Source organism: Corvus kubaryi, unplaced genomic scaffold, assembly GCF_017639235.1.
Source record: "Corvus kubaryi isolate FWS band 111438036 unplaced genomic scaffold, C.kubaryi_AGA036_p1.0 137, whole genome shotgun sequence".
In the NCBI taxonomy this organism is placed as follows: domain Eukaryota; kingdom Metazoa; phylum Chordata; class Aves; order Passeriformes; family Corvidae; genus Corvus; species Corvus kubaryi.
Window position 1 is genome coordinate 28,060,375 of NW_024580671.1, and position 26,140 is coordinate 28,086,514.

General features: G+C 38.7%; 1 protein-coding gene across 2 annotated transcripts in view; it reads right to left on the bottom strand.

Moving 5' to 3' along the window:
- Positions 1–200: 200 nt before the first annotated feature.
- The window catches only part of GRAMD4 (GRAM domain containing 4), a 72,610-nt gene continuing 46,670 nt past the window's right edge, over positions 201–26,140 (bottom strand). The window contains exons 5-20 of one of the 2 annotated variants that reach the window (XM_042018269.1): positions 22,946–23,007; positions 20,912–21,044; positions 20,417–20,442; positions 18,463–18,554; positions 16,831–16,922; positions 15,869–15,917; positions 14,973–15,044; positions 13,609–13,652; positions 13,401–13,510; positions 12,033–12,187; positions 8,831–8,848; positions 8,134–8,281; positions 7,581–7,674; positions 6,429–6,513; positions 4,677–4,745; positions 201–4,114 (exon numbers count right to left, since the gene is read on the bottom strand). In XM_042018269.1, the coding sequence (XP_041874203.1) occupies positions 4,013–4,114; positions 4,677–4,745; positions 6,429–6,513; positions 7,581–7,674; positions 8,134–8,281; positions 8,831–8,848; positions 12,033–12,187; positions 13,401–13,510; positions 13,609–13,652; positions 14,973–15,044; positions 15,869–15,917; positions 16,831–16,922; positions 18,463–18,554; positions 20,417–20,442; positions 20,912–21,044; positions 22,946–23,007 (1,351 nt within the window). In that variant the 3' untranslated portion in view covers positions 201–4,012. The remainder of the gene's footprint in view (positions 4,115–4,676; positions 4,746–6,428; positions 6,514–7,580; positions 7,675–8,133; positions 8,282–8,830; positions 8,849–12,032; positions 12,188–13,400; positions 13,511–13,608; positions 13,653–14,972; positions 15,045–15,868; positions 15,918–16,830; positions 16,923–18,462; positions 18,555–20,416; positions 20,443–20,911; positions 21,045–22,945; positions 23,008–26,140) is intronic. The other variant, XM_042018270.1, reaches the window with a different exon arrangement.

The window sequence follows — 26,140 nt, forward strand, 5'->3', positions numbered from 1 at the left end:
ACGTACATACACCACAATAAAGTAATGGAATTATTTAAAATATAATTCAAGTTCCTTGGGCTTCAAAAGCAATGAGACCCACCTGCCTCCCCCCAGCGACGGACCTGTGGCTATGAATCTGCCAAAATGTACTAACTCACTTCATTCCAAGAAATCAGGTGTAGTTTTGATAGATAAGTAATTGAAGTATGCAAGAAGCATTAGCACAAAGCATTTTTTGGTTTATTTAAATAAAAATTATAATTTATACAAGACTTTTTAAACAAACAAGATTTTCTTAAAAAATGTACAGGGCAAATAATTGCATTATTTCAATTATTCATACAGTATAAGTCTTTTGTCAAACAAAAGTTACACTGATAATGAATTATTTACAATTTCAAAATATAGACTCAAACTTCAGACATAAAAATTTTAACATCCATTATATTTCAATGATTAGTAGAAATTAAGCATCTGCCAAAATGTACAGAGTTCAATAAAAACTACCAATGTTTTCAAACAGGTTTAAGTAGCCAAAAAACAGGTACATCCTTTCATATCTTCACAGTTGGGGAAAATCCCTTTTCTCTTTGTCTGCAGAACGAGGGTAGAGTTTTGCTGCTGGCATCCTGTGTGATGTTGCTACTAATAAATAGCTTGTTTCATTCAATCTTGCCTAACAAAAGCTACAGTGCACAGAAAGGCATGATTTCATATTTCAGCTTGTTTTGCCTTTTGAATTTAAATGGTCACTGATAAAGAATTAGTCAGTTTTCATCTCCCTTTTTTTATCGTCTTTAAAAGGGACTCCAACTAACCAACAAACTTCTAAAGAAGTTAAATCCAATTATGCGTGAATGATCCAGACATCCACAGACATGAACAGAATTGCAAATATAAACAGCAATCAGACAGACAGAATGACAAAAACATCACTTTCGGCTATTTAGAAGCACTTTACATTAAGTGTTCCGACCCAGCCTGTTTCTGAAGTGCACCAGGCTGTACTGCAAAACTAACTAGGAAGATTGGAATTTAAGGTGAGAGCTTCAGTGTAATTACACAAGTCAAGTATGTATTTACTCATTGCCCATCCCCTCCTGCCCTCCAGACCTGGGAGGGTGCAGCAGGAGAAAAGTGTGAGTAAACACACGAAAGTTACCTTCAGTCTCGGAAGTCACGGACACCACGGGAGCAGTTGTGCAGCAGGGAAACCGGATAACCCAATGTAAAGTGAAATTTGCAAAATATGTACGCAGATGTCTGTCAATTATATTACAACTGTATTAAAAAAACCAAAATAAATCCAGTCTGTTTTCTCTGTACCAGAACCAATGTTGCATTGCAGTTTGCACTAGGTTTACTGCTTTAAGCATCACTAACTTTTAAGTTCACACTGTTAAAGTGTGGATTCATTTCAAACATCAGCACATTAAATTTTATAAGATATTTTATTTCTCATTTCTTTGCTCAGAAAATAAATTTTAAGAACGTATTGTACACATGAGGCATTTCAGTCTGGGAAAAGGATAAAGACATCTTTTCTCCCTCTCCAAAGCCTAGGTATGGTTAACTGTCCTGGCACCATCAGTATAGATCCTATAGCTCCTCCAGGAACCAGAATCTAGGACAACCCTGTACACGAGGGTCAACCAGTGAAGGGTGGGAGGGGGAGGAGGTAATAAGTGCAAGTCAACTGATTCCCTACTGAAACTGCTGTTATGATCAGAGTGAAGGTATAAATTACACTTGAAAAATGATACAAAAATAAGAAAAAGAGCATGCTCTCTGTAAAAAATATAGTTTTCTGTTTCTTCAAAAAAAAAAAGGATAACCTTAAAACACACCCAAGGGACTTTTTTCTTAAGACAAGATGAATGAATCTGATCAAGATTTATGTAACATTAAGCCATTTTAATGCCTATTTGTTAGCCACACTTACTATTCAAGGAAGATTCTAGAAAGGAAAGCCAAATTATAATATGTAGCAGTTACAAAAAAGAAATTAACTGATTTTAAAGTAGTTTTGATGAGAAAGATTTAAGATCAAGAATTTTTACTTAAACATATAACCTGAATGTGTAAAGTTATGAAACCATACACTGTCAAGCTACATTCACTTTAAATGGTGGCAAAATCGATTTCCCACCAGCTTCACCTATATTTGAAGTTTCCAGGCCCTGAGTTACAGCATACCAAAGGTGGTGTTAGAAATGCACCCATTTTTCAGGTCATGTACAGACATGTTCAAGAGCTACTCTAAAGCGAGAACTTGAAATTGCATTTTAGTCATTACAGTGGTTTCTCCCCTGTTCTTGTTTACATTTCCACCCAGGGCACACCCCCATCAGTGTTTCACTTTACAATACTCAACCAAGTTAAGGTATTCACCAGTACTTCTTCATATCAAATTTATATAAAGTTCTCATATCCCACCTCTTTATGGCCAGACTAAAATAAGGTTTGTACAGTCTGACTGCCACCTTCTTCATTACTCCTGCATTTATTGACACACTTTAATTTAAATCTGTGCTAAGAGTTAAACACCCTTTGGTGTTTGCTACCCCTCTCCCTCCTTCATTTTACCCCTTTCCCTATAAAGAAAGGAAATTACCATTTAAAAAAAAACAGAGGAAAAAAAATCCATGAAATTACGTCCCATTTTTACATAAGAATTTGCATCTCCATTGCTTTTTTTTTAGGGCCATTCATACAATGTCTTACCACTCAACTCTGAAAGACACAGCAAAGGAAAAGACACTCTGGAAGGCTTGGCATAACTCCTACTGTGCTTTCACAAAAATGCAAGTAAAATTCTAAACCTCTCAGATGGGTGCTTTATATAGAGTATAAAAGCTTTCTAATATTAAAGACAAAGGTCAGTATGTGCTTTGCTGCTAGACAGGCCTGAGAGAGTTTAGAGGAGTGCAGCCTTCCTGTTTTACCTGGCAGTTGGGTTTAATTGTTACAAAAGTTTAATTCTGCAAGGGGGAAGACAGAAGCACACCAATGGTCCTCAAATTATGCTTTGAGAGGAATTAGTGCTTTCAGTTGCTATATTATAGCAGGTTTTATTATTACAAGGTAACTCAAGAGAAGAGCCAAATTTAAAAAGGTCACATCTGAGTTGAGTTTAATTACTCTCACCTCCCTCAAAACAAAAAGCCTTCAAATCTTTAATGCATTAACATACAAACGCCTTGTACATGCAACATGTACAACAGCTGAGCCCTTCTAGGACAAGTACCTATAGAAATATAATTAATTATATGATGCCTAACATTTTAGGAACAACATTTTGGTGCCCTCTTTTATAAAAAGTATCTGCCTGCCTGCCTTCTTCTTACTTTGGTTAATGAGGAAAGGAAAATACAGTTACAAACTTTCTCCTCCAATTCACTGTACAAGTAATTTAAAACATCTCTATGCAGGAAAAATTGAAGTTAACCAAAACAGTAAAACATCCTTCCGCAACACAAAAATTAGCAAGAAGTAGTTATTTTAAATGCAGTTGTAAATATGGAAATACTAAGATGCTAATACTTCCTTGGTGTTGCTATCGGTTTTAATAAAGGACCCAATTAAAAACTCCAGGCTGAAGAAGGAGACTTCAGGCTGCTGCTGTCATCATTCTCAGATCTCGGGGAAAAACAACTAAGATAAAGGGACAAATGTATCCCTAGTGACATCAGTGGAGATAAAGGGATCAATCTGTTATACAGTCGGGTCTCCAAGCATCTTCCCAGTTTTTAATGTCAGCAAATAAACATTAAAAGTGCTTAATGTGCAAGGCTAATAGTGATGATAGCACTTCCACTGTTTTGTTTCATTTGGTTTTTTTTGTCTTTTTTTTACAAAAACCTTAAAAACAAACATGAAGGCATATATAAAATACACTTGGTTTATGTAACAGATAGAATATAAACCACCAGACAAGAAAAATTATTGCAAAATAGATGAGGATGTTCATTTTTTCCACTACCAAGTCATACAGTAAGGAAGTTTCCTTTAGCTCTTCCAAGATAAGACACTAGCTTTCACTGCTGGATGGTGCAGATGTTATTTTCACGTATTGGTTGAAAATTGTCTCAAAAGCTTCATCTCTGTGTACCATGGCACCAAACACCAAAGGCTAAATGATAGAAAAAAACCACATCATGTCAATACACAAAGAAAAGAATTTCCTCCAGGTATATTTTTGTCAAGTCAATAGGAACAGTTTAATTGCACTAGAAATGCATTGATAAAGACAAGATAATCCTTTTCTCTACTAACGCCTTGACTACGTGGCATAGTTTCTAGTGTTTTTCACTTCCTTAAAAACTTCATCTGAGGGTCAGGTCCTCCCACCTCAAAGCCTCCTCCCCCATGGATACTCTCAAGCCAACAGCTTTTTGCTTCAGACTGCACAGCAGAGCAGCCCCCACGCTCCTGATGGAGGATGCTGGGGAAGATCTTTCTGAAGTGTTGGAGTAAAACACTCCAAATGTAGTAGAACAAGTGAATATTGAATTCATTAAAATTCTGAAGACAAACATACTGAATAATAGAGAAGTGAATTTTTTTTAAAAAAAAGAGAAAAAGCCAACCACTGGCATAAGGAGACAAAAAAGTCTTTATGCCACTGCTAACCAGAGGAGGAAAAGAAGGGTAAGAAGTCCAACACAGCAATACAGATGCCACCAGCTACTTACTTTCTGTGTAGATGGTGTCGATACAGCAATACCCATTCCTGATCCCGGGAGAACAGAGAGCACTTTATACTAAAAAAAAACACAAAGACGTAAGATATTTTCTGTACTGAACAACTGCAAGAGGTGCTGCAGAGGTTACACAATTCATCACTGGCATGTCCTGCCAGACACAACTAAGAGATCTCTACTAAAACCAGGATGAAACCAGCTGCCATTCTCAGATCCTGGACTCGGTGGCTACAGCCTCACCTGGACAGCCAGGATCCTTCTCTCCACTTCCTCCCATGGGCTGCAGCAACACTCGACCTGCTGGAACCAGCCCCAGCCCCAAAGTGAGCATCAGTCCCACTCCAGCACACAGCAGCTGACCCAGCCATGGTGCTGGGAACCGCAGGCAGCCGGATGGGGCGGGCAGGGCCCAGCCCAGCTCTGCGTGCAGGAGATGGGCCTGTGTGCGTCACCCACCGCTTCCCCTGCATCCTCTCATCCACTCTTCAGAGGAGCAGCAAGCAGACCAGAAAAAGCTTCTTTTTCAAAATTAGATAGAAAACAGGGTATCACAGAGTCATAGAACCATTAAGGTTGAAAAAGAGCTCCCACCTTTGACCGAACATCACCATGTGAACTAAACCACAGCACCCAGTGCCACGCACAGTTTGCTTGCTTTTTCTTTTAGAAAGAAAGTCCAAAAAGATAAGTAGGCTGAACTTGGGAGTATTCACAGGGAGAAAGAGACATCCAAGTCAGACCTGGGTTTCCCACCTCCAAATAAAACCAGGCACAGCACATTTTTATGCTTGACTGCATGATCCCTGTCTCATCTTCATTAAAAACACTACACAGATGCAAAAGGAGCTTTATGGCAGTAAAGACCTACTGAACAACAAACCAGCATTACTTGAAGTAAGATGTTTGAAATCCATTAATATGAATTATTAATTCCAGTAGGAATGTTCAATTTGAGCATAAGCTGTCTGCTTTATAGACATGTCACATAAATAGAAGGAATTAATTGAAAATCTGGAGATACTTATGCAGTAGTAGACACCAGGCTGAGGTGTTTCTTTGCTCAACATGATTTAATCTGCGGTACAGAATGCAGGAGAAAGCAGGGGTGTCTGTGTTCAAGATAAGGACAAGTTCAGAAAGAGTAAAAGAAGTGATATTGAAGGCCATAAAGAGGGATGCAAGGCACCAATAAAGCCTTTAGTAACCACAGGCTGATAAACTTCAACCAAAGGAAGGGTGACATTGCCCTTGCTATGCTTCCAATCTTCCACGTCTTGCCTCTGTTACTGGCTGGCTATTCTAATGACCTACCTTTCTCCACTGACAACAATCCTGCCTCCCTCTGAGGCACCTACTTTTGAGATGATGCATCTATCAATATCCACACCCAGACTGAAATTAGTAATGCACAGTTCCTGCTACCAATAAATCTTCTTAAGGCTTAGGCAGATCTGGTCAACACTGGAGTTAATAAACAACATAACTTTAATTAAAAAAAAAAAAAAAAAAAAAAGCAGGAGTGTAAGGGTTTAGTAAACTAGCTTGTCTTAATGCTCATAGCAAGTTTGCGTGTGTACTGAGTCCAAAAAAGCAGTTCTGGGAAACATTCATGACCACAGAATTACATTTCACTTATACATATTATCAATGCCATGCTTTTTCAAAATAACAAAGGCACAAATGCAAAACATGAGTAGATGAACAGAAAACCAGTCTTCTCCCCTATTTGCTGCCCAGACATACCTTCTGGATATCCGTTATATCTGACAGCTTTATAACTTTATTTCTTTTTGATGAGCCGGATTTTGAGCTTTCAAAGCACAAGTAACTGAAAACAAGAAAAGAAAATGCTCATTTTGATACAGTGTTCTAAAATAAATCTCTCAAATATTCCTCTTGTCTTCTCTTCTGAAGTTTGAAATCTCACAGGTTAAAATAACTTCCAAGATAAAAGAAAGAGGTTCAGTTCAGCTATGGCTTCTAATTTAGCGCAAACATTTATAAATTCTAGCAACTGGCTGATGTGTCTGAAAGCCCAGAACATATGGTATGCATACACACACAAAAATTCTTGTATTTTATATTACTGCACTGAATGGTTAAACCTGACAAGCATTTTAAAGACACACGAGGGACATATATCCTTAAACAGTTGAAATACCAAATCTCAAAAGGCTTATACATCTTTCACCATCCTAAACGAAGATTAATGAGAAACACTGTGTTAGTTTCATGTTATTGTGCTGCAGACAAAAGCTCAGATTTCTAAACACTGAAGAGTGGCCTCCATCACTAGCTGACATTGCATACAGATGAGCTTTACTTCCTTTCATTACACTCCAAAGGAACTTCAGTGCAAAACCCAAGCACTAATGACCACAGTTATGCAGTCCAGGGAGGCTGGAAGGTAAGGAAGGAAATTTAAAAAAACAACCACTTGCCCATAAAAATTTGAAACCAAGGCTTAATTTTCAGTTTTCTTTTTGTTGCTGTCATTTCAAGGAAGCTATACATTCAGCTTACTTAAAAAATCCCCAAACTAAGAGTATTTGTCAAATTGATCACAACTTTCAAAGTATACTTAGATTTTAGTATATATAAATATATATGTACAGTTAGCATGCTATCCACATCAAGGACTGCAGCTACCAACAACTGTCTATACAGAGCTACTCTGCATTCCTATGCAAGCCTTTCCAAGGCAAAATCTCATCTGTTAAGAGCAGCCACACACCAGGGTCACCTCTCCCTCTCCTATGATCCTTTCTTGAGGTTGCAAAGCACCTTGAAATGGCATTTTTGTTTCAAAACATTGTTAAAGGATCCCTTTTAGATTCAAACTCTTCCATGTCTTGAATTTCCCCGCTAAGAAATGCGCGGAGTGCAATGACTCACTTTTCTGTGACATAAAGAACTCCATTCCTGATGTAGTCTGTAGGCATCTTCCGATCCCTGTTAATCAAGCAACAGCGCCAGCCATTTTCACACACTGAAAAAGACATAACAAGAAATCTTAGCTTAAGAAAAAGAGACAGGCACTATCCCCAACAGTCTCCTTATACAATAGAAAACACTGAATATTATACTTTAGATACCTAAAGCTAAAAGTGCTTAGAAAGAAAAGCCTAAATCAGATGTTTTAGACATCATAACATCTGTTTTAACACTCATTTTAAAAAAACAAAATAAAAACCACCCACACAATTATTTCCTTTAACTTGACTATTGGATTTGCATAACCACAAAAGGCACACCAGGCTGTGCACTCTTTCAAAGAGCTGCAAGGATATGGAATGAAAGAGACCATCTCCATTCATCCTAATTTAAAGCGAGACTTTGAAATCAAAAGGTTACACCTGTACAATGCACAGAAAAGGAATTCAACTTTAAACTATTCCTGGCTTTTTACAAAATATTCTACTAATGTGACCTTCCTGTGGCACCATACCTGGCAAAGGACGTTCATTCTCTGACAGGTTAAAAACTTCATGGAAATTTCCTCTCTTGGTGGTATGAAAACGACTTGTGTCTTCATCTTTGCTTATTCCAGTTGGAGCACTTGAGCCCACATAACTCCTTGAGGCTGCTGTTTGAAGCTGCAGAAAAAGAAACACGATTCCAAAATCTGAGCAGCAACATTTAAACTACGCTCTCAAAAATAATTTAGCTAACTACTCTTTCTTAAAAAAAAAAAAATCTATAATGCAACAATTTTCATGAACTACTTCCATATATTAACTTCGGACTACTGCACTATACTGCTGCTACAGCACAAGTCTCTAATATGGTACCTGAACATAACTTTTCAAAGTGCTGCCCTTTGACAGACACCCATTGCTGGGGTGAACCACATGGTGCTAAAGGCACCTATCTTAAAATACCACTTTTCTACAGTAAAGGCTATGCCTCATTAGATACAGCTAAGTCACTGCAAACAGCTCCAACGACGGTAACTAGTGGGACTACTAACAGACAATATAGTATCAGTACTTGGCCTGTCTTCAAGAGATAAACAAAGTATTGCTGCACAAAAGAAGTTTAGAAAGAAAAAAGAGCAATAAAAAAAAGCCACACAGAGCCGCATAAGCTCATTATGAATACAAATGCTGAAAATGAAAGGAAGTTTTCCACACTACGATCCATACCTTTTCATGCCCTGACAGCTAGCAGGAAAAGAAACAAACAACACAAATGTGACAGTGACAAAAGAAAAAGTGAAATCTACTTAACACTATAATACACAGAATAAAACATGAACTGAGTGACACTGCAAGATCTTGCTCACAAACCAAGAGACTACACACAATGAATGCAATTTAAAAAGTTATGATTGGTTAGAGCACACCAGTTCAATTTATTCAGGTTGCATTAGAACCATTGATCTTTCCTATGCTTTGAAGTTGCACTGAATTTTGACAGTGTTGACACATGAAACAGAATCTGAATGGTTGTCAGCATCCTTGGGAGGGAAAAAAGATAGTATGGAGTTCCCGAAAACAAAATACTTGAGTAAAACCTACTTTTAAACAGAGCTCCTTAACCACTGGAGACTGCCCTGGCAACAAGCCTTGCTTGTGGAAGGATAGCAGGCAGTTTCTTTTGGAAAGCTCGCCTGCATTTTCAATTTCATCTTGGTGGCGCACCACATGATTCCAAAAGCTGGCACAAGCAGCTCTGTTCTTAGCCCTACCACACACATGCAGTTAAACAACTGGCAAACTGACAACATGGAAGCTCAGGACTAAGCTCTTCTTCTGTAAAGGCTCAATGCTGCTGAAGGCCAACCAGCCTTCAGCTGCTTTTTTAGTTACTTTGCACTAAATTGGCAGCACTCAACACTTTGCAGGATTTACACACTAAGAAAAGAAATCCAAAGCAAATGAAAAAATGTGCACTGCAACTGCTAGCTAGAAACCAGACTGACAAAACAGGCACAGCAGAGGGCATTTGCCATCCACCTTTTTCGGTACCTGTAAGACAATGATACCTCAGGGGGAAAAAATAAAGTAAGTTGACATGGAAAGCAAATGGCTGATGGTAACTAATATTGCCTCGCTTCTGCAGTGCTGAGTCCCTGGATTCAAGGAAAATAACAGCTTCTCCAACAATCTATGTGCAACTGAAGATGAAAAGAATTTTCTGAAGGCCTTCTTAGATGAGCTACTTGGCTGCACATGCACACAACCAGGTGAAGCACCATGGCCCAAAACAAAAACGGTCAGAGCCAGAGGTCTAATCCTTTTTGTGCTGGAATAAGGACTACTTCTGCTCTCTGCTACACTGCTTTCTACTTACCTGTTATATAAAGAGATTAAAAAAATGGAGTTTAAACTTCAGTACCATGACTCATCTGGCCAAAAATGTGAGTAGCTCTGCCCTTACTTCTAGTCCTGCCTAACACACGCGAATGTTTCCTCTTACCACTCAGGCTTGAAACATCCAATGGTCAATTACTAAGAGAAAAGCATTGCATCCAATTTTGATAAGCCTTAAATCTAACTGGAAGTGATTGGATTTGTAATGCTGGAAGAGCCCTGATTGTCTAAAAACATCACCAACAACCTGAAGTATTCCTTTTCACTTTTCTGTCATCAGCTTTTGATGATGCAACCTTTACCCATCAGATACTGTTGTCAGGACTGTTCTCTAAGGACACAAGGTCAGAGTGCTGGTACAGGCAATTAATATTGCTTTGTGTCTAAGTTTACTGTGTCTTGTACACTGTTTAATGAGAAGAAGTCGAAGCAAAAGCACGCATGCTGCCACTACATGTTTTTCTGCTCTGCCTTTTCTACGAAAAAAATTAAAAACCCTCTTTGGCTTTAAACTTTTAGTACAAAAATCTATTTTTCATAATACGAGGTTTGCAGAAATCTCTCGTGGAGTAAGAAAGTTTCTCTAAAATTTCTGAGATCAAGTTAATGTTTTCAGAGACATTTGGAAGCAGGTAATGAAGTCCTGCACATCCCTTCCAGGAAGACAAGCCAAGTCCACCAAGCCAGACCTGGTAGTACAAAAACCCTGTCTCTACTTGCAAAACTGAAGCCATGAAGAAAAGCCCAAAGGAATAACTACTCTCTAAGTTTATGGACTCAAGTTCAGCAATTCAGAATCTTTCCACCTCTAAGGCAGATGAGAAAGACCTAGCAAGAGGATGTCACAACTACCACAGTATGTGAAAGATAACCTGTAAGTGTGAGAAGCACAGAAACTTCTAAGATCATCTTCTGCAAGCAAGAGAAATACAGGCCATGGATGGCTTCATCCAAGTGCTTATTTACCCATCTCATCCCTTGGAAAACAGGAACAGAAGACTCACTTTCTGTAAAAGACTGTCCTTCTTGTCCACTTCCTTCTGAAATACTCAATTATGCTGCAGTTATTTTACTACCCTCTGCTCCACCACCCTCCAAGCCCCAGATTTCCTTTTAACAACTGAGGGTTCATGTGCTTATCCCTTTTGCTCTCCAGTTGTATATCCAGGCTGAATTACTGCTCAGTACTGTGCATTTCAGACAGTACTCAGATACTCCGTGAATGCAATCAGATATTGTGCTAAGAAGGATTAAGTGAATGCTAAAATGGGATTAGACTCAAGATTTACTACAACTATTTTAATTTTTAAACCAATAAACATTGACAAATTCAGGGATATGGAGAAGTCTGACTCAGTTACCATGTCAGGCCCTAGAACAACTTACCAAGATGCACAAAACACAATACTTGGTGATTTAACGATGACATTTTAACAAAAAGAAAATGTACTGATGGAGTATGAACATGGTGAAGTCATTTATCACCACTGTGCTAAAAGGTCACCTAATACAAATAACCATAAGACATAATGTCTAAACATGTAAACTACCTTATTACCTTTGTTAATGACTATCCCATCAGTAAGCTGCATATTATACTCAATCCTTTATTGATTTTTTTAACTAACTGTTCTTCAATTTACCTAAGCATGTGAATTTCCACTGAAAAGGAATGTCTAAGAATAGAGAAAGTAATCCAAAAAGACTACATTCGACAATAAAATCACACAGAATGTATGTTAAAGAAACATTGGTGCTATATTTGTGTGTTCAGCTTCATGATTCACAGTACAACCATACATATATAAACATTTTTGATAACTGATTCCTTACATACAAGAAACAGAATCTATAGAAGAACTGTGAATCTGGAAAATAATAAAAAAATTGATATTACAATCAACTAACATTGTAAGGATTTAATTAACCTTCTCTTTAATGTGCTCTAGTCACTGGAGAAAAGGAAAAAGGAGAAAGTGATTTGATTTTCAGAGGCTAAGAACGTAGGGACAAAAAGATTCATTACCCTTACCCGTCTTGACACTGTAGCATTGGATCTTTCTTTGAGCTGAGGATCTGTCAGGAGATTTATCCAGATGATATAAGGAGTATCATACTTAGCTCTTAGTCTGGGGCATCGTTTGAAGACAAAATCAATAAGGAAAAACTTGATTCCAGCATAGAGTCCTGAAAAAAAGGTCACTTCAGTTTGAGTGCTGAAGAGGCATTAAGAACATCACTGTTTTGATCGTATTTTCAGAAGTTCACAAATGAAACCAAATTCTGTATATTCAGCCACAGTGTTAAACCATTCTCCTGGGTTTACTACTTTGATTCTTCTTCCAACACCAGAAAATTATTTTTCTTTCCTTCCTGTCCCCAGTTCTTTTTAACATTTACATAGCCACTATTATGCAGAAAAACAAATAATTCAAACATATGCTCCTTATTACCAGAAGCATTCTGAAAACATGATATACTACCAAAACAAAAAACACACCAGAGCATTCAACTACGCAGCTCCTGCAAGAATTTTAATGGCAACAGAGGGCTCTCACGTACTACATAAAACTCTATCTTCCAGTCCCAACTCTTATCTTACACAAGTTATTTCCTTGCATTCTGCCAGGTCAAAATGGGCTTAAAATACTCTCTCAAAACTTTACTGAGTGCAATTCAGATCTCCTAAAAGTCAGAGTAAAACAATCACTCCTCACACATCTACATTCAATTGCCGTGTCAAGCAAACCTACATTTATGTTCAAGCTAACAAAATTTGAAGTTCAGTGTCACTACAAGTAATACTCATTTGATTATATCATTACTTTAAAGAAAAAATGAGAGTTCTTGGTTCACAGTACAGGGCTTCATACATTAGCAAAGAGAGTCTCATGTGGTAGTGAGAACCCTTTGCTCAGTTCCCAGTTGAGACTATTTGTAACAGACCCACAGTAGTCTGTTCATTTGTCCACCCAATCCTCCAAGTTTTACCAGGAGTCCCACTGACTCTTTTGTTTCTTTTCCTACATTGTCATTTTCATGCCTCCTGTGTCATGCCACATATTTCATTTACAAGGATGTATGAGCAAAAAACCCTCAACATACAGGATTTTCCAGAAGCCTTATAGCTGACAGTCTGAAAAGTTCTGCTAACAGCTCATCATAGATTTCTCCTCTTCAAAAAGCAAAAACATTATCCAGTCTTTTTCTATTAAACACTGAGATGGTTTTCAAAATGGTCATGACAAATGATGCCAAGCACAATGAAAATACTCTAAAACACTGCATGATTTATTAGTGCATGTTTTCTCTCTTAAACTCTAAAATTCTCCCTCTAAAGATCATGTAAGTTTTAACCGTAAGTCTAGACTGTAACAGGTTAATCATTTATTGTGTTTACCCAATGCAAGCCCAAGAATCCTGTAGGGCAAAAAGCAGGATGCAATAAAAGCTGCCCATAGAGCAAAGTAGAGCTTCTGTGTTATTTCTGGCTGGACCCACATGAACAAGCTGAAAACAAAAAAGAAGCAAAATTTTATTACCAGTGTTACAGATACTGGTTAATTCTTGTTTTAAAAGGGAACAAAACCTTGTGTCAGATAACTTACTTTTTAAATTTTTCCAGTATGTCTGCCATCTTGCCAAAAAGGTTCTGCATAAGAAGCAAAAGAATTAAAACCAAGTACTGCATTGTTTTGGGGTTTTTTGTCCACATAATGGAAATAAACAGCTTTCTGACTTTGTTACTAAGCAATTCCCGGAAGTGATTTTTTTTTAAATCAATTTTTAGCCATTTATATACTTCACAACTGAGTAAATACAGAACAGAATAGCAATACTTGATGACTTCCATCTCATTTAACCTTATTCCTGTGACTGATTGTTACAAGTGAAGAAACTATTTGATCCCACTGTCAGGACTGGAAAGCATTGACATTACTGCAAATATTTTAAATTAAGCTGTCAATCTAAGAGTAAAGAGCTTCTGTTAGTAGGTAACAAAATGGAAGGTTCCTTCACACATTTTGGGTGCTGAAATTTCAGTAAGTGGTTACTGAGTTCATCAAAATTGCTATTAGCTTCTTGGAAACACACCATTATCGGGTTTTATAATAAACCCTTGGAAACAGCAGATTTCAAGTAATTCCAACAACTGTTGGTGGCAACTGACCCCTGCTCAGGACTAAGGGCCATATTCTCTGACCAATTCTTACTGTCAGAGCACCTGAAAATTTCACCTTCCCAATAAATTTCCAAAGGTGTTCATATAAACATGTGCACCACCCCCAGAAGAAGGAAGGAGCTGAGCATTCATCGTTAGCAAGAGAAGGTTAAACCCCTTTTGACAGCAGCACATCATCAGGTATGGCACAAGGCTCAGCTCAACTGGATGGTGCAGTCACTCAGTTGCTACCTCACCCAACTCATGAAGCTGGGAGAAAACCTTCCTTCAGCCTCGCCAACACCAGCAGATTTCAAGGCTTGGAGGGGGTGGAGTTTTTTAAAACATGCTATTTTAGAGATGCAGTGCAAACTGTTGAATTAACACAGCTAAACAGACAGCAGCCTTCAGCTAAATCTTAAAGGAACGGTGTCTCCTACATCAGTTTTATAACTTGCAGATTTGGGATATGGATCCACACTCCAGTACATTTAAGTAAGATTCACCACCCAATCTACATTATCAGAAGCTTATATTCATATATAAGGTAGAAAACCGTGAGATGTTGCTTCTGTTCCCCTCTGGAGCTTGCTCAGACTTGCAGTCAAAGAACCTCAACCAGTTCTCTGAAGCATCATGCCATTTCAGAAGCTCTAGGAATCTCCACTGCTCGTAGGTAAAGTTCCCTTTGCAAGAAAAATATTGCTTCTTTAAGCATTTGTTTTCATGCGCTGCATAACCACCTCCTTTGACCACTTAGACTATGAACCCCATTGTTTCTAAAGAGGCAGCTGGAGAGCAGCACAGTACCTGAGCCTTCTGAGCCACGTCTAGGACGAGCTGAAACTTTTCAGACACGGTCAGGTCCTCTTTTGGGTGCTCCTTAGGCAAGAAAGAGACAATCCATTAATTCCAGCTCAGATAAAACATATTTTACAAAACTTATCAGAACAAGGTGATCCCTCAACATTCTTGGCAATACTTCTCTCACTTTAAATCGTCTCTGTATTTACCATTTTCCTCCCTTGTTTAAGATCTACTTTTTATGTCTTTCATTGCTGGTTATTTTTAGTTTCCAATGCTTTGGGGGGCTCAGGGGAGATGGTATCACTCTCTACAACTATCTGAAAGGAGGCTGTAATGAGGTGGAGGTCAGTCTTTTCTCCCAGGTAACAAGTGAAAGGTCAAGAGGAAATGGCCTCAAACTGTGCCAGGGGAGATGTAGATCAGCTATTTAGAAAAATTTGTTAATGAAAAGGGTTGTCAAGCCTTGAAACAGGCTGTCCAGGGAAATGGAGTCACCACCCCTAGAAGTATTTAAATGACACTTAGATCTGTCACTTAGGGACATGTACCTGGACCCAGCGATGGAGCTGGCAATGCTACACTAACAGTTGGACCTGATGCTCTTAAAGAAAACAGAATGCAAGACTTCTCAAATATCCCACAGGACCTAACTTGTCCCAAGATGATAAGTTAAAATTCATTTCAGAAATGTGTTTTAAGTTTGGAATATTTTAGGGAGAAGCATCTGAACCTAAGAGTGCTGTTAGTAAAGACTTTTAAACTACAAGAGAGAAAAAAAAAAGTAGTGTCTTTACTTGAACCTTGCTCTTCCTTCCTGCCACAACTGCCCACACAGATACAGAGTTTAAAGGCGCAATTTTTTTCTGTAGGTGTACAGGTGAAGCTGATCAAAGACCTACCATCTGTTCAGAAACTTCAGGCACAATGCTCCACTGTATTCTCCAACCCCTAGAAATTATGGAAATAGTTAAAGAGAGCAAGAACTCCATCCACCAACACGGATTATTTGTAAAAGGTTGAAAAGCAGTTTTCTGCAATAAGCACTTATGGTTTAGAAGTAAGTAATATAATCCCCAAATGAATGAAGAACCCACAACATAACACAAGCACAAGTGGCCAACAACCGCTAGCTTTAAAAATATTAGTTAAGTAGATACTAAACAGAATCACTGCTTGTGTTTTACAACAGAAGTTGATGGTGTGCATGGAGTAAAGGATTAGGAATATTTTTCTCTTATTTTTTCATGTGAGCAAAATTACATCAACTTATTCAGAAACCTGTTTGCTACCAGCATTTTCCAGGGAATACAATGTCAAACAGAAAGTATCAATTAAGAAGTCAGAAAATTATTTTACAATATGCACGTTAAGGCATAACGTTTTAAGGTGCATTAAACCCACCCCTCAGACTTAATTTTTAGAAGAGATTGAATCTGCAAATGGAAGATACTTTGAATAAAGTATGTGAAGAGCTATGGAAAAAGGCAAAACTGCCATTTTAGGCCTAGGTGAACATTCTCTGCCGGGAAAAACAGCAGGCTTCAATACTGATGTTCTCCAAGTACTCTAATTGCCACAGAATTTTATATGAGAATTTTAGTGTGCTGAGGGATTTGCCTGAAAGCATGCATCATTGTTTATGATAACCCAAGCCACAGGATACAAAGATAATTCCCAATAATAGTAAAAGATTATAGAAACTGAGCAATGACACTAAGGATAATTGAGTTTGAATTTCACTGTGTTAAATGTAACTCACACTATTAGAAAAGGTAACAGTTTACAACTCAGTGCAAGAATAACAAAACATCTTTCAAGCAAAGCATTACTTAAGAGAGTAAGCTAGTATTTATGCAAATACCTGGCTATGAGGTAATTTAGGGATAACCTCAAAATTGCTAAAAATAAGAACATAGGAATGGCCCAGCCATGCCATACAGCATTGATGTAAATCTGCAGATTAAGAAGAAAAAACAAACAAACAAAGAGAGATGCGGATTACAAACTGGGGTACAGTGAGTTGCATGAAATACCATTTCCCACTGTGCTGTTGGGCTCAGAATTATGCAATTCATATTAAAAAAATTAATAAATTTTAGCCACTCCACGACTAACAATGGCCCTGCACTCAGGAATGCAAAATCAAAACTAAGAATGAACCAAAACTCCAGAGATGACACTTAAATAGTTCTCAGCTGCCTCAGAGTACTGAGTATTTTCACACTACAATTACTTGAAGGGGTAGGAGGAAAAAAAAAAAAAATAGGTAAACCCTCAAGTCTGTGAATCTGCTGCATGGTCAGCAATGGCACAGAAGCCATGGTACAGAAGAGGAGTTAGAGCAATTAGCCCCATACTGGGCAACAGGATAAACTCTCACTCTATTATTTCAGGTCAATTAAAACCCAAATTTTTACCAAGACTAAAAAGATTGCAGGAAAACAGGTTTTATTTTATGTAACAAGTACAAACACAAAGAGCTTCAAAAGGCATTCTGTTCCCTTCCCAGCTTCTGAAAATGGAGACTACAGTCTCTCTGTGAGACACACTAGGGTTTTTACTGATAACCCCAAAGTGAAACATCGCTCTGGCTCCCAGGCCCCAGAGCTTTCAAAAAAACAGCTCAAGTTTCCTCTTTCAGCTTTTATCTGAAAAATGGGCTTACCAGGTGAGGCAAGAGAACATTCAGCAGATATGGAGAAGGGACAGACAGAGGGCACGGGGAGGGAAGTCTCCTCCTCAATATTCCTTCAGCTGTGCCATGCAAAATAGCATAGGGTCTATAATTTTCAGGGTGTGACATTTTCACACACAGGTTCATTCAGCTGCACCTATCAGTAATTCCTTTGACAGAAATACATTTCGTATACACTATGACCAAAAGAATTTATATCATTTAATTAACTACAGGAGGAAAGGAAACAAATCAAAACTCCACTAGATACTTATGCCTCTTTGCAGCATCGAACCTCATTAAGATAGCATAGAAATGCTTGAACGTAGCTCACAGACCTGATGTTTTCACACTGAGCTCCACTGAAATCAAGGCATTTTGCCTCTCATCAGTATGATCCTAAAGAATGGCAAAGAGCCCTGGGGACAATGAGGACAGTAACTTCTCATCAAATTTAACCACTATCAGCATTTCAGCCCCAGACAAGAGGAAACTTTGCAGAGGCTGAAGTAACCATCAAATTACCAGGACTGGGAGATGAGAAACAAGAAAGGAGAGAACAATACCCAGATAGTTGTAAATTATTTTAACAACTACAAAACTATGCTACAAGAAACCCAGGATAAACAATTTAAGTGACTTTATATATAATTGAAGTGACAACTACTAGTATTTTGTGTTAAATGAAATTACACTATTTGATATAACCTGAACTGTAGCACAACCCCTACTCAGATATGGCAGTTTCAACAAATTTCAGCTAATAATGAATGTATTTTTTCAAGTTCTTACTACTCCCGGAGAAGTAGGATAACTTACAATAAAGGCAATAGCAGAAGTGTAGATAGAATACCAGTCTGATAAGGCAGAAAGATTCTTCACAAAATTTGTAACAGGTTTGGCACCTCTCTCTAAACAGAAGTGGAGAAAAAACACAACTGTTAGCATTAGCTGGCAGTGGTTAAATTACTTGTATATTATAAACAACCAAATTAGGAAATGATAGGAATACTCAAGACACGTAATGATAAAAAGTCTTATTCAAATGAAAAAAAAATTAAACCTACTAATGTAACTAACAATTAAAGAATGCATTTCCAAAAACTAAAGTATTATCCAAGACAAAGATTATGTCTAAATTCTTAAGTATAGACAAAGAAAAAAAAAATCAACATCCTTTATAAGGGTATCCTGGATGCTAAAAGCAGTTTGTTCTCAAGCCATGTTCATATTACCCCAAAGACCACTGCACAGGTCAGTTTGTCTCACTGAAAACCAATGTACATTAACCTGACTGAATTACAAGCCATCAAGGAACAACTTAGAATCACTGAATCATTTAGGTGGGAAAAGACCTTTAGGATCATCATTGGCTTCAACCATTAACGCAGCACTGCCAAATCCACCACAAAACCATGTCCCTAAATGATTGTCTCTTGCAGAGCCTTCCTACCCACCATCAGATCAATGCTCCTATTCAACTTGCTGTCATCTGCAAACTGACAGGGAGCACTCCATCCTGTTGTCCAGATCATTGATAAAGATATTAAACAGGACTGGCCCCAACACTGAGCCCTGGGGAGCACCACTTGTGACCAGGTGGATGTAGCTCCATTCCCCACAACTCTCTGGGCCTGGCCATCAGTCAGTTTTCTACCCAGCAAAGCATACACCTGTCCAAGCCATGAGCAGCCAGTTTCTTCAGGAGAATGCTGTGGAAAACAGCATCAAAGGCTTTACTATAGTCTAGGCAGACAACAGCCAGAGCCCTTCCCTCCCTTGCTGCTGTCCATCAGTTAAGCTTAAAGCCAGGCTAGATCTCTTGGCTGTATCTCTGCAGGACTCTACCCATTGGTAGCACCTTGCTGCTTACTCTCCCTAAGCCAAACAACACAGCACATGGCTCCCTGAAGAAGTCCGTCTCCCTCCTCTGTAGACCTTTGGTCTTGCTGTCACTGCATGGGAGACTGACCTGTGCTGGGAGAGGCTCACACACAGGCACACCCAGCCAGCAAGAGCAAGAGGAGCTCTTCCTCAACTCCCTAAAACCCTCTCATCCTTTACCCTCTTCCTCCACGCCCTTTTACTATTTGGGCAAACTGGCTAGGGAACACAAGGAAACAGGAGAGGGCTGCTGCAAGACCACCTCTGCTTTCTCTGTTGGATCACACCAGTTCTGCCTTTCCTGATGAGAAGAATGATCATACCTCCTGCACAGAGAGTCTCAGAAGCTCTCATTCTTTTGCAGTAGAACTCACAACTTTTCAAGTCTTTCTTCAAGAGAGCCTCTGACTTGCTGTCCTAGTTTGTTTGGCTTGAAACTCAGCTATCCTCAACACGCTTCCTATGTGAAGTAATTAAACAACTAGGACTAGATTTCCTTAAGCATCAGCAGCACAACCAAAGCAGCAGATCAAGTAAGTGGAAGGGCACACCCAAGGCACTGGACTAGGTCATGGACTCAAGTGCTGCTTCCATCTGCTCTGCTCCAGTACCCTACACCAAGCCCATAGAGAAGAGCAAGACTTGGAAATCACTGGGGACACCAAGGTTCTGGAGAGCTCTGAGTGACTGTCAGGCACCTCGGACAACAGGGATCTAGAATTTGTGGCTCACCTAGTGGAAGTTAGAACCACCCAAAGCTTAAGTTTAATACTGTTCTTTAAAAAGTATTCTGATGGCAATGCACATACACCACTGACAACAAGTCACAAGTATTCTCCCAGATGAAACTAAAACGAATACAACAAATAAAATACTGCTAAGTACTTACTTAATCTTCTCATATTTTCAGTCAACCTGAAAAATAATGGATAAAAGCAACTTGTTAAAAAGACAATTAGTGCACACTTGTGTACATTTGATACCTGAAATACTGTTCAGAGTTATAAACTACATGTGCATAAAGCTTCATTCTTGCCTGTTACAGAATTTGTTTCTAGTAATTAATACAGTCTACCTTGCATCAGACTGAAAACAGAAGTTTAAAAGCTCTCCAGCCTAACTACATTCATAGATTTTGGGAGACATATGACAAAACCTGGTAAGTAATATAAATCTTACTTTATTTCAGACAGCAGATAAAATTTCATGTTGTCCAAAGCATTCACAAAGCTTTTGAGGTAGCTCTGTATTTTTGGTCTTATTATTTGTTATTGAAACACTTGCTCAAACCATGTAAAAAGTTGGTTAAAAAAGGAGAAAGTGAGGTAAAAAAAGCAACTTGTAAAGGCACCAACAATTTCTCACAATGACATTGGGGATTTACCTTCTAGCACTAAGTGGCTCTTCTGTTTCCACTGTATTCTCTTCCGGCTGAAATCTGAAGTCCTCAAGATACTCCCCAAATTTGTCACAAAACCACTTTTGGAGTCTCGAGCAGACTGTGTGACTACGCTTATCTGTAAAAGAGAAGCACTAAGTATCAGGATAATGCTAAAAGACATCTTTATCCAATGGCAGCCCCTGTTCCCACACACCATGCTTTGCTGGCAAGCAGACTGCGTACAGCTTCCCTGTCCTTCACCAACAGCCTTTGTGGAAATTTGCAATTTACTTCTGCCACTGCACAGGATCCCCAACTGCATTAAGTTGGTAAAGACTAAAAGTGACTCCTGCATTGCTCTTAGGATAGTACATGGAAGCATCTTGTATTACCCAAAGTACAAAGAGTGAAACATCCTAAAAACAATCATTTTTAGCAAACACAGTAAAAACATTTTCTGGTTAAGAGACTTCTGTGAACAAAAGACTGACGTAAATCTCAGTGCTCCTGTTGTGCTGGAGGGTCACCTTGAGAAAAGCAAGTGCAAAGCAAAACACTCCAGCAGAGAGCTGGACAATCATCTCACAGCCACAGAGATTTGACAGGAAAAGGAGGCTGAAACACAAGCAAGATTCTGCTAGAGGCAGTTTTACTTTCACTTTCCAATCACTGATAGTCTGTAAAAATTGTGTGTGTGTCATTATAGAATTATACAAAAAAACCTCCAGTTTCTTTTTTTCTAAAGTCAGGCCTCAGAAATTATGCTGCATGTGCCACTTTCTACATATTGAATATACAGTCATAATACTACCTGGGAAGTCTTACACCGCAAAATAATGAAGTGACACACACTTTCTGTATGTCAGTTTCAGTGGAAAAATACAATATAGGGGTAACATGGAAACAGTATCAGAGTAAAAGCCTAAAGGCACAGCACGTGAGAACAAAACAATCACCTGTAACTCAAAATTGTGGTCTAGAAGAAACAGACAGACTATTTGGAAACGTAGCTCAACACAGCAATGTCACAAAGAGGATACTGGTCATAATTACTCCAGGACCAAATTTAGTACAGAACTCCATGAAATTAATGTATGATTAAACAGAGGCATGGAAGATTAAACAGCCAATTACAACAGCCAAAATGATGCATTTAAGCTCTTGAGAAAAAGCCACTGGTGCTCAGAAAATAAATTCAACTATTTATTAATGATTTACAATCAAATCTAGAAAAAAAAAGACAGTTTACAGCTGAGACAACACTTCCATTCGAAAATAAAAATACGAGGTAGCTTCCCACATGCTAATACTTCAGAAAGTACTGAGAAAGAAGTTTTGAGTGTACAGGAGAAAAAAATGTCAGGTTGTAGTTCACATAACAGAAAGCACTGACAATATGGAAGTACAGGAGGAGAAATTTCAGGTTTAGTCCACAGATTTAAAAGCCTTAGTCTCAATCACAAGGTGTAGAGAGGAAAGTTAAAGTGTACTGAAATTTTGAGAATTAGACTGTTGCCTTTTCTTTCAGAAATCACTACATTATTGAATTCATAATAAGCATCAGCTTTAGAAATGTAGATGACTGCGTAGGTGCCCAAAAAATTAATAACTCTTAAGCTTACTCCTTCTCCAGAATGTCTCCTCTTTTAGAGGAAGGAAGTAGTAATATGGCTAGTGGCATAACAAACTTCTGCAACTGAGAACAAAATAGAACATTTTTTCTATGTATTACACCTGGTTTTCTGGTAAGTCAAGGATCAGCAAGGCACGCAAGAATGATGAAGTGAGCCAACAGGTTTCATTACACACCTAAAGGCTTTACAATACACAATAAATTCCTAGCTCAGGTACGCAAAGTCAACTACAAACAGTAAACGCAGAATCATGTCCAGAGAGAGAAGTTGCTTGAATGGTCACTCTTATTCAGCTTCTTCAGAAGCAAAGTTTGATCTCATAAGGATTAAAAAAAAAAAAAAAAGGAAGAAAAAAATCCAGCTCAACCTTAGTTCTGCTAGAGATCCAACCAACCAAGCTCACCTGTTCCATTGGCTTGTGCCTGTGGCTTTGCAGGTTGCTGAGCTGCAGGCACCTCTTCCGCCCTACAAAGAAAACAGAAACAACGTGAAATGTTACAGAGGAAGAATTTTTTCCCTTTTAGGTAAAGCAAGCACCAGAACCTCCATGGTTTCCATAGCTGAGATTATACAATTATGACAAGAGAAAATCGAGCTTACGCTCTTTCACAAGATTTAAATTATTGACTGCACTTAGGATCCTGGGAAATGCCATCCTCTGTGAGGAGCGGTGGGGTTTAGCCATTCCTGTCACCAACAGCTCAATTTCATCTTACAACTACTCAACAATGTAGTATCAAATTTCTTGCATTATTTATGTCTTTGTGTGGTATATTCAGCCACAACTCTTCCCACAGTAATAAATTAAAAGGGATTCAGTTTCACAACTTGATAACCACTGGAGTAGAGCAAAACCACTATTTAACATATGAATCTTGAATTCTGCCATTGGCTACTAGGGTCAAACACCACTCAACTTCACAAGAGGAACAGGTGTTAAGAATGATTTTAAATGTTAGTTGTAAGCTCTCAAAATCACAACCAATTTGAGAAATATCTTTAAGAACTTGAAAAATTGAAACAGCCAAAAAAACTGCAACAAAAATGTTTTTAAAATATATGTCAAGAAGCAGGCATCATTGGTCTCACCTTTCAAAATGAGTCAAGAATATTCTCATCCATTAAAGTGAACAGATTTTTTAAAACGCAAATGCTTTTGCCATTCTGTACACGTGCAAGGCTTCACAGTACATTTGCACACAGCCTCCAACTGCCAACCTGTCTTGAGAATACTTCAGGCTTCAGTCCCAAAGTCTTCAGTCATCCATGTAGATGTCATACAGAAAGATTTTTCTAATGAAGCAGGAGCTTTGACAACATATCACCAGCCACAGCAAGCTTTACTTGACAGGGAGTTGTATGATTGAAAAGATTACTTCTTGAAATAAGAAAGTGTCAGTTGTGCAATTTCATGATCACCCATCAGGCAATAGAGGTACTTTCAAATGTTCCTTTCATATTTTGCTCCTCAGGAAGGGAATCAAGTGAAACATGGTCAGCAAATGAAGAGCAAGAAGAGGGATCCCACTGCACTGGGCAGATTGCAGCAATACAGACGGACATACCATCCTCTCTCCTGCTGTTCCTCTAGAAAGGACATTAGGAAAAGATCTCACCGTACTGTCTGCACATGGAAAAGGTCATTACTAATGTGTGCTGTCTCAACATCACCATACATCAATGAGTATGATGGAGAAACTACAGAACTTGTTACCTCCCTTCCTTCCTAAGCATACCCGATTCTTAATGAGCTTTTCACACCCTTGTTCTTTTCTAAAAAGAACATTTAGAAGTAATTTACTGATTTATAAATTACACCTTGATATTTATTGGATGAGCTGAATTCCATGTTTTTTGCTTTGAAAGACACTTGCTTTCATGACTCGTCAGGACTTTTCCCCATGGCTTCTGCATTTGCAGCAACTCTCCTTTTCAAACTCCACCTGGAATGTCACCAGTTTATTTTCTTTAGCTAAACTTTAACTTTGATTCCTGTGCCATTTTCCTCCAGTTTCTATATAAGCCACGGGTTCCTCACCTAAAAACTCCTCCTACCTTTGCTTCTTCTCCCACACCCTTGCATCTCCTCCATTTCCAGCTCTCAAAAGACAGCAATAAACACGATGAAATTTGCAGCAGCTATTATACAGTGGTGTCTTGTTTTCCTCTATCAGCATATCAGATGGTTCCAACATATAGCTGGGCATTTTCATCTGAAATCTGTCACTGGAACTGTGCTTCATTGAAGCTGAAGACATATTTAGGTGGAAAGGAAGCTTGTCATTCACAAGCAGGCAGGAGCCAGTTACTCAACCCATTCCAGCTGTGTCTTCCTTTGGCATGCTGGGATGTGTTTTCAGAAACAGCACAGCACCATTACTCCCCATGTTTCTTGGGCAAAAAAATCAAGAAAACCTTATCAAGAAGTAGTTCTGCACAGAAGCCTTACTGGGCTCCATGAGGAGCACATGACAGTCGGCTTTGGCCCTCCTTGCTGCTTTCGTTTCATTTTTTTGGCAATGTCATACTTGCCATCTGCCTGTTACTCCTTCCCCATGAAGAACCCGACCTTTACGAATCATCAGGTTAATGACAGCTCATTACTGCACCTGTGAATCAGGTTAAAATTAGCCACTTCAGACAGATCCCAGCCAGGAAGCTCAGAATTCATTGTTTGGGCTTGCACACCTACTGGGAAGTTCGATTCCAAAACCAGGTCATGTTGAACTGTCCAGCTCATCAGGACCACTGTCAGAGGGAGAAATTATCTTTCCAACCGTTTCTGAACCACTCTTAATGCCAGAGATGATTTAAAAGGCTGAAAAACACAAATAGTCCCAGAAAACACTGTGTTCCTATGTGGGCTTCCTAACCACAGCCTGAACCTAAGAAAACAAGCTGCTTTAATTCCTCTTGGACCATACTTTCCACCCAGAAGAAGGGTGTAACTGGTCACACCAACACATCCCCAACATGAAGCTAGGTCATCTTTATGCAACTAGAGATTGCAGCCATTTAAAGCACAGGCTGTTTGAAACAGATAAGAGCAGCCTCAGACAGTGGGAGAGACAAACACAAACTGCTTTTTTTTGTTTCTCTCTCTTTTTTTTTAATATACTGAGGTCAGGGAAGCATCAATATTAATGAATATTAGAGCTGTTCATGACCAGGACACACGAACCACTCAAAAGCAACTAGCACACTCTGATGCAGCTGTATTCAGGGCCTAATATGCAGTGGTCTTCAGTGTCAAGGCTCCCTTAACTTTTGTGTTATACTTGCAATCAAAAAAATAACACTTTGGTGTTGTTCTGTGGGGCAGCACTGAATGGACGCTGCATCAGAGTGTGCGAGTTGTGTGAATCAACAAAGTCCCCCAAAAACTGGATGCAGACCAGAGTTGCTGCACACAACAGGTACAGTCACTGCCAGGATGTTCTCAGACATATTCAAAGCAATTTTCCCACAGGCTAACTCCAAGTTCACAAGCGACCAACCACCAGTTTTTCAACCACTGTTGTAGAAGACATTCAAGGCTGTTAACACCTTTCCTACTGCTCAAAGCAACCTAAAGGTGCATGCACTTCCATCAAAAACA